Source organism: Lycorma delicatula, chromosome 12 (assembly GCF_047948215.1).
Source record: "Lycorma delicatula isolate Av1 chromosome 12, ASM4794821v1, whole genome shotgun sequence".
Classification (NCBI taxonomy): Eukaryota; Metazoa; Arthropoda; class Insecta; order Hemiptera; family Fulgoridae; genus Lycorma; species Lycorma delicatula.
The window spans coordinates 76,607,544-76,621,713 of NC_134466.1; the positions used below are offsets into that span (position 1 = coordinate 76,607,544).

Below are 14,170 nucleotides of genomic sequence, written 5' to 3' on the forward strand. Positions count from 1 at the left end.
TACAAAAATCATCAACAAAAAACCAATAATTGCAAGAAATTTTCATCCTAATACATACTGTTTCATACATAATGAAGTTCTATTAAATCTTACGGTACAATATTGGGATTCCAAATGGCAAAGAAATTATGTTGTTAGTGAACATGCACTGCTATCTGAAACATTGTCATATTAAATGACAATAGACAAGATGTCACATTATCATGACCAATTATTTTTGGCGTGATTATATAAAAAACCTTATTACTACTACAGTTGTGTTAAATTGAGAAAATTTGTACAAAAAAATGTTATTAAGAAAATAAATAAAAAACATAACATACCTTATGATGGTGCGATTGAGCACCCGAGCGATCGCCATGATTATGTGGTGGGCTGGGTGGCTGCTGCAATGCCTCTTTCCTCGAGTCTTCTTCTTCCTGCCGCTTTTCATAGTGTACGAAGTCATCGAAGATAGATGTTGAATGCCGAAACTGATGGATCACTTTCAAAACGTGTTTCCCTTTTTCAAATGGTACTTCTTGCGCATCACGTGAATTAGTCACGGGTTTATTTTCGTTATTTTCTAGACGGATATGCCTCAGCTGCACATTTGGGACATCTTTAACATAGATCCACTGCACTTTGAACTGTCCCTTCCATTTGTCCTGAGACCACACCGAGCTAGACGCGTGGTAGTCCACAGGGGAAGCCATACGCGCCATACCACAGAAATGGCCCGAACCGTTCACAGAGAAGAAAAGATACACCATTCCTTTACCCTCGCGTTCACGACATACTTCACGTTCCCGATAAGCTTCATCCAGACGCTTATTTCCATGCTCTGTTGAGCACCAGATCTCATACTTTATTGACCGATGAATATCGTCCTCTGAATAAGACTTGATAACAAAGAACCTAGCTCCTTTTGCCGACAGGTCAAAGTCCACAGGATTATAGTTGTTTTTAACTCTCAGTTCATCGAGCACAGGGTGTGACGGAAGAGGACCAGGACCTTGAGGTTGCGGAGGCAACATATTGGGTGGGGGCGGTGGCACTTGTTGTAAGTGATGAGGGGGAGGGGGTAGAACAGGCTGGTGAGGGTGCGGTGGTGCAAGGATTGCCACCTGATGATGAGGAAAACTGGTCGGACCAGCGGCCCGAGGACCGGCACCTCTGATTGGACCAGCCCATGTAGGACGAACAGCCGGGGGGGGTGCAACTGGAGTCTTCACACTGCTGATACTTCCTGCACCTCCATTTTTGCCCTCCCACGTACCAATGTCCATGTTATGTTTCCCCGGCACCATCGGTGGAGGTGGCATTCCTGGTCCCTTCTTTTTCATCCCACCTGACCCGACCTGTGGCTGTGGTTTTGCCGGTTGACTGGCGACCGATGCCCACGTCATCTTTTTAGGAGCAGGTTGCGACTGCCCTACCATATCTGCTTTTACACCCACCTGTTCAACGGCTTTCCCATCTAACATCTTAACGGCCGAATTAGGATCTGACAATGAGAGTCCCTGCATTGACTGTTCAACTCCTTTAAGTTGGTCCACTGCACTATACATACCCCCATCTCCAGTAGTAGGTCGGTAATAGTCCTCATAATGCGGTTTCCTAGACATCGGGGCAGAACTTCCCCATGTTGAGTAGTCACCATTACCGTGGAAATAGTTGAAACCTGCTGCTGGTGCTGTTGGCTGTCCGAACGCTCCTCCAAATCCACCACCTCCTCCTCCAAACATTCCATCCATTCCATATGAATCGTGCCCCATCTGACCGCCGTAACCGCCTAAGAATGTCATCGGATCTCCACCGTTGGACCATGTTCCATCTCCTACTCCAAATGCCTGGTACGGGAAGGACGTTCCATAATAATTGGACATGTAAGGGTCTGATGCCATCGAGGTTGAAATCGGGGTGTTGTAACCCTGCAACATAATCTACTTATATATCTAGCTATTCCATACAAGCAAAAATATAAAAGGAAACAAATACTAATGGTTTTTAATTTAAACTAATGGCAAATGTATGAATACAAACTTTATTGAAAATTTTGTATAAATAGTTAATTAATTATAATTAAGACATAGCAGGTAAATCTGTCACATTCAATGACAGTCAATTAAGAACAAGAGCACAGATGTATTTCATAGGATATTGTTGACACTTAGAAAAAATAATAACATAATTCAAAACAAAGAAAATACTCTATATAAATAAATATACAGTACAATAAGCCAACTGTGCAGTACATCATGTTACTTTATTTTCAACCCTTTGCCTTCATAATTTCATGCCTTAAGTGATAATGTATTTTTACCATTCTAGAATGAATATTATTTAAAATAATATTAAATTAAAAGGAAATAATTTTTAACACAATATAACTGATACAACGTAAAATGGCCAGAAAAGGATAAAGAACGACTATCATTAAAAAAAAAAGAAAAAGAATCAGAATTATATATATATATATAAATCTAAAATTTGAAATCACTATTTTAATTCTGTGTTCGATCCAGCAGCATCAATTTTGTTACTGCGCAAGTAAAGGGTTAAAAATCAAGGAAATTATATATATATTTTTTAAAATTATAATTAAATTAGATAGAAAATAACTGATAAAATATTTTACTTGTAAAATAAACTGCGGGAAGGATACTCATCTTTGTTTTGTTTTATGAAGTACAGTATATAATTTAGTCATAAAAAACATATGTTTAAACAAAAAAGGTTTTTAAAAGATAAATACTAATTTAAAAAAAATATATATTATTAATTAATAAATACTACTTGCATTAAACTGCAATAAAGTAGCAATTAAGATTCTCTTAACCAAGCTTTTATTAAATGTAGTCTTTTTCTTAACAAACTTCCCAGTATTTATCTAGGATTACCTTATGGCATAAACCACCAAAAAAAATAATCAATTCCATAATATATTATAAAATAAGTAGTAATTATGAACAGCAGATTGAGGCAGTATTTGTAGACATGAGAGATATAACAGTTCACTCTTTTAACTATTATTTAATAAATAAACTGGTGCAATACTTTCCAATTTACAACAAAATTAATAAATAATGTATCTCTTGTGTGGCTAAAAATTAAAAAAAAGGACACAGAAGCAAAATAAAATGACAGTAGCAAGAATTTAACAAAAATGCTATTAATTACAATCTGATGTTCTACCTGGTGGCAGGTCCCTTACACCATCACTATTGTCTTCATATATTTCTGTTCTTTGTCTCCTTGTGGTTTCCAATTTTCACCTCATCTATTAACTTCATATTTCTTGTTCCTCACTTCTTTGCTTCTTCTATTGACTCTTCCAATGCAGTTGTCAAGATTCCACTTTGTCTAACCGCATGACCTTACTGGTTTTCTTTTCTTTCATGTACTTCCTGCATTAAGTGATTTTCCTTCTTTACTTCTCATTCCTAACTTTATCCATCCATTTTAATTCTCCATATCAACATTTCAAAAATCCTCAATCCAATCACTCACCCTCTTCCTTATCGACCACGTCATAAAATACATCATATATATAGTTAGGCTAACCTTTTCCCTAAATCCAGGCTTTTACTACACAGTAATTTCCTCTTCTTACTGAAGGCTTCCTTTGCCATTGCTATCCTTCCTTTTATTTCCATTGCACTCTAACAGTCCTCTTTCATCAGAATTCCCCAAATTCTGTAATAAAATGCGATTAAAGAATGGATTATTATGGAAACCAATAATATAATTTTTCTTGTATTAAACGATGGCAAAATTATCATACGAGTAGTGTTTAATAATTTACTTTTAAAAAAAGATAAACAGCAAGACAAAAATGAGATCTCTCCTCCAATAAGCCGTGCAAAAGGTGACAGCAATGCTTCTGAAAGCAGTAACCTGTTTCAAAAAGATGTAATGTTCCTTTCACTGATGCAGTTACCATGTTGAAATAGAGCAATCATGTTGCATTTGTTTACTCCTCAGCTGTAGAAAAAGCATTACACTTTTTTTAAAAGAAGTTAGAAACCTAAGACAATAAATATAAATATTTTTAAATATCTATATTCATTTGCGTGTATATCATCATCAAAGTGTAGTAAGTATGCGCTTTATAATACAAGTTATGAATATTTTATAGCTATTTAAGATACAAATGTAATATTCAAAACACTTTCACAATACAAACTCGGTTATCATTTCATCACAAATGAGTTTACTGTTGTTATATTCAATAATTTTGAGGGTTTTCTGTTTTTATAAAAATTTATAAAACAAAAGACATGATCTCTATCATCCAAAAGTTTCCAGAAGCTTTGTCTACAACATTCTTCCAAAAACTTCCATCGGTTAAGAGAATCTCTACTGTAGACATAAAATTATGTAATAATTTGTTAAATTTAATATACTTTCTGTAAAAGACTGATTTTAAAACAAATTTTACAATTGTTTAGTCGTTAGGTCATTCATTTATGTACTTGCTTACTTATTACTATAAATTTCACAAGATAACAGTAAAAAATAAATCACACTGTATACATGGCATCTTTATTTAACTTTTTAAGTGTTAGCCATCTGTTACTTACATTATTTTAAATAAAAGCGTTTTCTTTTTAAACAAGTCAATAAAAACCCACTTGATCAAATGTTTATATTGATGTCTCAAAGTTCATTCTTCCTTTTTGTTTAAATTGGATAACTAGCAATTCACAATTTTGTTTTTGAGTATAGAAAGTGTAGGTAAAAATTAAGGGACAATTCAGGACATCAAAATAAACAAAAATGTTAATGTGGACAAATGATTTATATTGCTTCATTTTTCCTCTTAATGTCATTTTGTGTTTTTCAATAAAAATTCTTTAATAAAATTTTTAATTTTTAACTTCAAAATGTGGCTCTCTGCATTTTCACATAGAAATAATGGAGGCGCCTTCCTTGGTAAAATATTCCGGAGGTAAAATAGTCCCCCGTTCGGATCTCCGGGTGGGGACTACTAAGGAAGGGGTCACCAGAAAATTAAAAAATAACATTCTACGAGTCGGAGCGTGGAATGTTAGAAGCTTGAAAAAGGTTGGTAGGCTAGAAAATTTAAAAAGGGAAATGGGTAGGACAAATGTGGATATAGTAGGAATTAGTGAGGTTCGGTGGGAAGAGGAAGGCGACTTTTGGTCAGGTGATTTTAGAGTAATTAACTCAGCGTTAAATAATGGGCAGGCAGGAGTAGGTTTCGTGATGAACAAGAAGATAGGGAGGAGAGTGGAGTATTTCAAAATGCATAGCGATAGAATCATTGTAATAAGGATAAAATCAAAACCTAAACTGACAACGATTGTTAACGTCTATATGCCTACAAGCGCCCATGATGATGATGAGATAGAGTGTGTATACGAAGAGATTGATGAAGCAATTAAACACGTAAAAGGAGATGAAAATTTAATAATAGTTGGAGATTGGAATGCAAGCATTGGAAAAGGCAAGGAAGGAAATATAGTGGGTGAATACGGGCTGGGCAAAAGGAATGAAAGAGGGGACCGACTTATAGAATTTTGCACGAAGTATAATTTAGTAATTGCCAACACCCAATTTAAAAATCATAATAGAAGAATATACACTTGGAAAAAGCCAGGCGATACTGGAAGGTATCAGATAGATTATATCATGGTTAAGCAAAGATTTAGAAATCAACTCGTTGACTGCAAAACTTACCCTGGAGCAGACATTGATAGCGACCATAATTTGGTGATAATGAAATGTAGATTGGGGTTTAAAAACCTGAAGAAAAGGTGTCAGATGAATCGGTGGAATTTAGAGAAGCTTGAGGAAGAAGAGGTAAAGAAGATTTTTGAGGAGGACATCGCAAGAGGTCTGAGTAAAAAAGATAAGGTAGAAAATGTAGAAGAAGAATGGGAGAATGTTAAAAAGGAAATTCTTAAATCAGCAGAAGCAAACTTAGGCGGAATAAAGAGAACCGGTAGAAAACCTTGGGTTTCAGACGATATATTGCAGCTGATGGATGAACGTAGAAAATATAAGAATGCTAGTGATGAAGAAAGTAAAAGGAACTATCGGAAATTAAGAAATGCTATAAACAGGAAGTACAAACTGGTGAAAGAAGAGTGGATTAAAGAAAAGTGTTCAGAAGTGGAAAGAGAAATGAACATTGGTAAAATAGACGGAGCATACAGGAAAGTTAAGGAAAATTTTGGGGTACATAAATTAAAATCTAATAATGTGTTAAACAAAGATGGTACACCAATATATAATACGAAAGGTAAAGTCGATAGATGGGCGGAATATATTGAAGAGTTATACGGAGGAAATGAATTAGAAAATGGTGTTATAGAGGAAGAAGAGGAAGTTGAGGAGGATGAAATGGGAGAAACAATACTGAGATCTGAATTTAAGAGAGCATTAAAAGATTTAAATTGCAGAAAGGCTCCTGGAATAGACGGAATACCTGTAGAATTACTGCGCAGTGCAGGTGAGGAAGCGATTGATAGATTATACAAACTGGTGTGTAATATTTATGAAAATGGGGAATTTCCATCAGACTTCAAAAAAAGTGTTATAGTTATGATACCAAAGAAAGCAGGGGCAGATAAATGTGAAGAATACAGAACAATTAGTTTAACTAGTCATGCATCAAAAATCTTAACTAGAATTTTATACAGAAGAATTGAGAGGAGAGTGGAAGAAGTGTTAGGAGAAGACCAATTTGGTTTCAGGAAAAGTATAGGGACAAGGGAAGCAATTTTAGGCCTCAGATTAATAGTAGAAGGAAGATTAAAGAAAAACAAACCAACATACTTGGCGTTTATAGACCTAGAAAAGGCTTTCGATAACGTAGACTGGAATAAAATGTTCAGCATTTTAAAAAAATTAGGGTTCAAATACAGAGATAGAAGAACAATTGCTAACATGTACAGCAACCAAACAGCAACAATAACAATGGAAGAACATAAGAAAGAAGCCCTAATAAGAAAGGGAGTCCGACAAGGATGTTCCCTATCTCCGTTACTTTTTAATCTTTACATGGAACTAGCAGTTAATGATGTTAAAGAACAATTTAGATTCGGAGTAACAGTACAAGGTGAAAAGATAAAGATGCTACGATTTGCTGTTGATATAGTAATTCTAGCCGAGAGTAAAAAGGATTTAGAAGAAACAATGAACGGCATAGATGAAGTCCTACGCAAGAACTATCGCGTGAAAATAAACAAGAACAAAACAAAAGTAATGAAATGTAGTAGAAATAACAAAGATGGACCGCTGAATGTGAAAATAGGAGGAGAAAAGATTATGGAGGTAGAAGAATTTTGTTATTTGGGAAGTAAAATTACTAAAGATGGACGAAGCAGGAGCGATATAAAATGCCGAATAGCACAAGCTAAACGAGCCTTCAGTAAGAAATATAATTTGTTTACATCAAAAATTAATTTAAATGTCAGGAAAAGATTTTTGAAAGTGTACGTTTGGAGTGTCGCTTTATATGGAAGTGAAACTTGGACAATCGGAGTATCTGAGAAGAAAAGGTTAGAAGCTTTCGAAATGTGGTGCTATAGGAGAATGTTAAAAATCAGATGGGTGGATAAAGTGACAAATGAAGAGGTATTGCGGCAAATAGATGAAGAAAGAAGCATTTGGAAAAATATAGTTAAAAGAAGAGACAGACTTATAGGCCACATACTAAGGCATCCTGGAATAGTCGCTTTAATATTGGAAGGACAGGTAGAAGGGAAAAATTGTGTAGGCAGGCCACGTTTGGAGTATGTAAAACAAATTGTTGGGGATGTAGGATGTAGAGGGTATACTGAAATGAAACGACTAGCACTAGACAGGGAATCTTGGAGAGCTGCATCAAACCAGTCAAATGACTGAAGACAAAAAAAAAAAAAAAAAAAAAAAAAAAAAAAAAAAACTTCATCAGAATGGACTAAGATAATTTAATGAAATTTATGGTCTGACAATATTGTGCCTGACTAATAATTAATTTATCATTAAATTACAATACTTATAATAGCACTATTAATTATTTTTAATCCAATTGGTGACGAAAATGAAAACAGGCACAGAACTGTGTTAGGCCTCATAATCTATCAATCCAATTTTAACAATTTCAGCTACTGATCAATCGATTTGAAATGTAATGATCATAATATTACACCACCACAAATGCCATCATAAGGCTTCTCATAAAACAAAATTTGATAATTTTTATCATTTCTGATAAGTTGATAAATTTTTATCGGGAAAAAAAACAACGTTGCACAAGCGAAAATGAAACAGATACCCTATGTATCTGTTCAAATGAACTTTTTTTGGTTCGATCACTTGAATTAGTCCCTTAAGTTTAGCCAACACCTCCCAGGCCACCTGTATATGTGAACTTGTTGTATAGTCATTTCTCTCATAAGCAACATTTCAAAGTTGTATTTTTTATTAAAATTTTCACATATCTGTTTAAATTACTACCTAAAAGTTGATGTGTTAATCTAAATACTAAAAATGGAACGATGTCAACTTCTGATTGAGAATTATGGAGTAAAATGGAAATGTACACAATATTTACTTTCTTTTTACAGCAGTAATTTCACTACAATCTTGTTTATAGCATTAGACCTAGGTTATAATAATCAACATAAACTTTCATTTAACCAAGATTGTAATAATTTTCATTTTGAATATAAAACTTCAATATAACATATGATTTATATTTTATTTTTAAAACCTTGTTTTGATCATTCACAAAATGGTAATTTTATTTTCCTAAAATTTATAAGCGATGCACAAAACAGATTTCTTTTACAACAGGTGAAAAATAAGAAACTAAAATAAGTACTATTTTAAGATACACAGAAATTACTTGACTTGATTATTTAAAATGATAATAATATAAAGAAGTTTCTACTAAAAAGACAGATCAATTAATTTAACAATATAATAAAAATTGATATCACTAATGTCTCTTTTAAAAACCATTAATGTTAATTTTTTAGTTTTAGTGAAATTACACAGCTGTACAGTTCACAAAAAAGAACAGAACTTTTCTGTTAACTGCCCAAACTCAGATTTTCACAAATATCACTTGTGATGTTAAACAATGAGAAGTATATAGTACAAACAAATTTCTTGTTAATTCTGAAGAATTTTATTTTAGCTAACAAGTAAAAATTTATGAATACTAATTAAAAAGCAGAAATATAATTCCAGCAGGGTATTTTGAAGCGGTGAAGCATCCTGCTGACATTATATTTGGCAATAGGATTTGGGGGCAAATTTCCACTAAACAAAAAAAGATAATACTGTTTCTGGCCAGGAACAGTAATATCTTGACAAACGGTGGACATAAAATGAATGATATTTGCAACATTTGATGGTTAATTTCTTTAATTACAAAACAATTAAAAACAACAAAAGGAACCGGGCGGAAAATAACAGAAAAATACCAACCAAAATACACTCATAAAATGAAAAGGAGGAAAAGTTAACAATATATAAATGTTGATTCTCAAAAGTTCCAATAAATCTGGTAAAGGTTTATTTAGTCAAGATCTACTAGGAGTTATGTTCCTTTTTCATGAAATGTACATACAGCGATACAATTTTATACATTTGCCAGGCCTAACACAATGTTAAAATAGAACTTATTTTCAAATGATAATCATAAGACAGAATCAAGGAATAGAATGCATAAAATTTGGCCAATATGACTAAGATTTAATCTAAAATCTGCAACTAAATGTGAAAATTTTTGATAAAATAAAGTTTAAAATCAAAATACTCTTAAATAAAAACTGAATCCCTAATATAAACCACACTATACCTTAATCTCTGGATATGCTTATTTTATTGCGGTATGAACAACCATCCCATAAGTTATCCTTCCTATTAAAACAGTAATATCAATATGTAAATCAACAAATTAGTCTGTATATTTGTACTGAAGTCCAAATGAAATTCAAAATCATTGAGTATCTAAATGATTATTGAGTATCTCAATAATTTTGTAAATATATTTATCCAGACATAAATGTTATATGTTAACAATAAAGCTTAAAACTGATAGCAAAAATCATAATTAATATCAATAAGCATACAGTAATAAATTTAAGTGGCTGACTAAATCGTGATGTAAGAGATAAGATTCTGAGTAAAATTACATTAATTTTTTAAATGAATTGATATTTCATTAATAAAAATTGGTTGGCTCTTCTCAAGAAATCACAATTTTACAAAAAATTTATACTTTAAAATGAATTTCATAGGCAAGTAAAAAAAAAAAAAGTAAACTGTATACTATCTACAAGCTACAATCCAATTATATTTGTAAATATTTACGATAAAGAATTTTTCTTTCATGAGAAAATATTCTATATTAAACTAGAAACAAGCTTTACTTTAAATTTTATATCCTTTTATACTCAGATGCACCATTCATATTTATTTATATTCTAATGGACCTAAGCATAAATAACATAACTAACAATTTAGAAATTGAAATCTTAGCGACTATTTATTTATTTAAAACATTTATCACCTTTTGCTAAAATTTTTTTTTTACAATTCGGTATGCAGTTTTCACAAAAAAGAATTTTCAGAGGATGAAAATAAAATTTACAAAAAAGTTTTCATTTTCAATGAGGAATGGGAGTTTAACTCTCATATATTTTATTTTATATTATATAAATCGATTATATTATACAAACCAAAGGTAAATTTAAGTGAAAAATATTTCATGTAATCGAATATTAAAACAAATAACTGTTAACAACTTTCACAAAATCTTAAAGCAGAGTTCCTTTCCCCATCATATAAGGACACTTTTTTTATTCACTCAAAATGAATTTTAATGAACATCTATTACGACAAAAAATAAAATCTAAATAAATTTTCATATAACATTTGCAAATCTTGACTCTAGTTTCCTTCCAAATATAATATAATTTGGTAATTATAAGAACATCAGGTAGTTCACCTTATCAAAGTGTCCATGGCGTTTTATATACCAAAATTAGTTAAAAAAAAAAAAAAAAAAAAATATATATATATATATAAACGAAGCAGTAAAATGGAAGAAATAATACTTTTATAAACACTTCTTTTCAAACTCTGATGCCGATAAATGAAAAAAATATTAATCTAATCTTAAACTGGCAATTATTTATATATTTTTATATTTCAATTATAAAAGAAATTGAAATATTAATGAAGAGATTTAAAAAAAATATTTTTTTTTGGCAACTGTGAGCCTGAACGTCCTCAACTTAAATCTCTTATATTGGAATTTGATGGACAATCAAACTAGTAAAAAAAAACAGAAAAACGTAGAGTAGTTGTTGGAAAGTAGTCTTTATCTGTGTAGGCTTCACAGCTGGTTAAGTTCTCAAAGGCACAGTGCAATATTATTATTATTGTAATGTGCAGAGTTATGGCTAGCTGTTTAAAGTACTGTGGTGTGTTTGTGATAAATGAGAATTAACCACAATTACCGGCACTGAACTTTTGCAATTGGTTGATAACATTCATAAATTTTTCTATGTTCATGGGGCATTATCTAAAACTAAGAAGTGTCCTTTGTGCAACAACATGTGGCTGGATAATAAAAATCAAATTTTTGGATGTAAAAAACATGTTGAAACAGCAGACAAACATAAGGAAAAAATTAAAAAACAATGCAATATATCTGTTTCCCAGTAGCAGTACACGGTTTGTGAAAAGTAAACTTCCTTTACAAACAATTTTTCATTTTTTTCCTATTTTCAGTTTATTAAAACCACCAAGTCAATTAAACATAAGTTCCAAGGCAGATTTCGACTGGTCGAAATGATCAAATTACTTCCATGAAGTTTTTTAATTGTTTTGTTCAAATCCGGTACTGATAGGAGGATCTAACAAAATTGTTGAAATCGACAAAGCTAAATTAGAAAAGAGAAAATATAATAGAGGAAGAACTACTAATGCTAGTTGGCTTTTTAATTGCGTTAAGAAACAAAAGAAAAATTATTGGTTCCTGTTGCAACATGTGGACATGCCACTTTATTGCCTATCATACAAAAGTATATTCTTCCCAGTACGATAATTATTAGCGATTGCTGGAAGACATATAATTATTTGCAACAAGGTGGCTACCAACATTTATAGGTGAACCACAAACATAATTTCAGACATCCGGACATGGGAGCTCATACACAGACAATAGAGTGTCCATGAAGAGAAGTTCATTCAAACGTTCCTCGCTATGGAAATTGTAAGCACCACTTGCACGGGGATCTCACAGAGTTCTTTTGCAAAAGAAAATACAGGGACTACAAGACCTGAGTTCATCATTTATAGTCCAGCCTTGCTTCATTATATCCTGACTATATGATGGAGTTGCCAAAAACAGCTGATAACAACGCTACTGCCATTAGAGATTCTGTAGAAGAATGCTAAGGTAATTTCACTCTTCCGATTTTTGAAACTTGTATTTTTATTAATTATATAACATAATTCAATTACAAAAAGATTAAGGATTAAGGATGAGGATGTTCAGGCTCACAATTACCTTTTTTTTTTTTTAGCTTTTCTTAAGTTTTACAAATAGGTTTTTATTAATGTTTTAAAGTTAGTTGTATTTTTATTTAAAATATGAATTAACTTATAAAAAACAGTATAACATTCTTCTGGTAATGGACCATACATTTTGGTAAAAGTAAGAAAACGAATCCAGAAAATGATGTAAGGTTTTTAACACAATTTTTTAAAAATTTTTCCATGAAAATACTTTGAATTTCAAAATTACATTGCCCTATATTTCATTCTGTTACATAGTTGGTGACAAAAAAAAAAGGAAAGAAAATTATCTTTGTACTGTTATGTTGAAGTAATTTTTCTTTAAATCCTCCATATGTTTTATATAAAAGAAAACTGATGAGACAAATACAGAAAATTTTCTTTTCAAAAGAAATATCTTAAAAATCTGTCAATTAGGTGAAAAGAAAACAGGATAATTCACAAAAAAATATAACAAACATTCATGACATGTTCTACCAGTGAAGATAAAGAAGAAAGTTCATATAAACAGCTTCAGAAACGCTTTCTTAGAGAGTGTCGGATGGTGAAAGATTTCTCCCTTTTTCTGTACCTTCAGTAAAATTAAGCAGACTGTAATTCTTGAGACCCAATGAAGTAGGAACTTGAACGGTTTAATATGAAATATTCCATAAAAAATTGAAAGAAATAAATCACAGAACTGTAGTTTCAGTATTTTTCAAGAAATCAGGGTTAGACAAAAGATTGGGTTCAAAATAACTTGGTAAAATAATTAATGAATACTTAAAAGTTTTAAAGAGAAGAGAATTTGAACGGGAGTAAAATGGTAAGAATAAAGCCCATAGAAACAAAATACAAACTTAAGAATTACAGTTTATTAAAAACAAAACATATTCAAACCTATGTTAATATAATTTTTGTCTTTATTTTCACCAGTAGAATACGTCTAGAAATTTAGATACAATTTTTGAGAATCACCTATATGTTTTTTAAATGAACAATGGAGGTAAAAACTGGGAAAGAAGGAAAAAATTATAAATGATGTGAAATTATTATGAAGGAAAAACACTAACAAAGGATTATAAATAGCAATCAGATGCTAACAAAGAATATTACTCAGTAGATCCAGTGTTAAAGCACTGAAATGAAGTGCTACCCAAAACTTCCTGATATTGTGGCATATGAAACAGCTGCATTACAGATGTTGGCACTACTGTATAAGCTACATTGCTGTTAGATAGTGAAGTGGGATTGCGCTATGTTGGTCTAGGTTTGTAACTTAGTAACCCAGTGCTTTTGTTGTTTTGCGATAATATAGAGTAAATAAAAGGTGAATATGCTTCAGGACAAACACACACACATAACTCATATAAACATTTAAAAAATGCATAACCGTCAGTAGATAATGACAAGCCTTTTTGCTGTCCTTAAACTGAAAAAAACCATCTCAAAATGCAGCACAAACGCTTGGAATATTTTTAACTATCCTACAACAAAAAAAAAATCTATAAAATTTGTGAGATTTTAAACCTGTCATATAATGTTTGTCAACAAATTGTGCCACAAGAACTCAACATCCAGTACACTCCAGCAAATTTTGTTTGGAAGCTTCATAGCATTTAAAATAAAATGCACCGTATTTAAGTTAAAAAAAAAAAAA

The 14,170-nt window shown here is 31.7% G+C and overlaps 1 protein-coding gene across 2 annotated transcripts in view; it reads right to left on the reverse strand.

Moving 5' to 3' along the window:
• The window catches only part of Ythdf (YTH domain-containing family protein), a 61,835-nt gene that overhangs the window by 39,541 nt on the left and 8,124 nt on the right, over positions 1 to 14,170 (reverse strand). The window contains exon 4 of one of the 2 annotated variants that reach the window (XM_075380600.1): positions 324 to 1,913. In XM_075380600.1, coding sequence (XP_075236715.1) covers positions 324 to 1,913 — 1,590 coding nt within the window. Of the gene's footprint in view, positions 1 to 323; positions 1,926 to 14,170 lie in introns of both variants that reach the window. The other variant, XM_075380599.1, reaches the window with a different exon arrangement.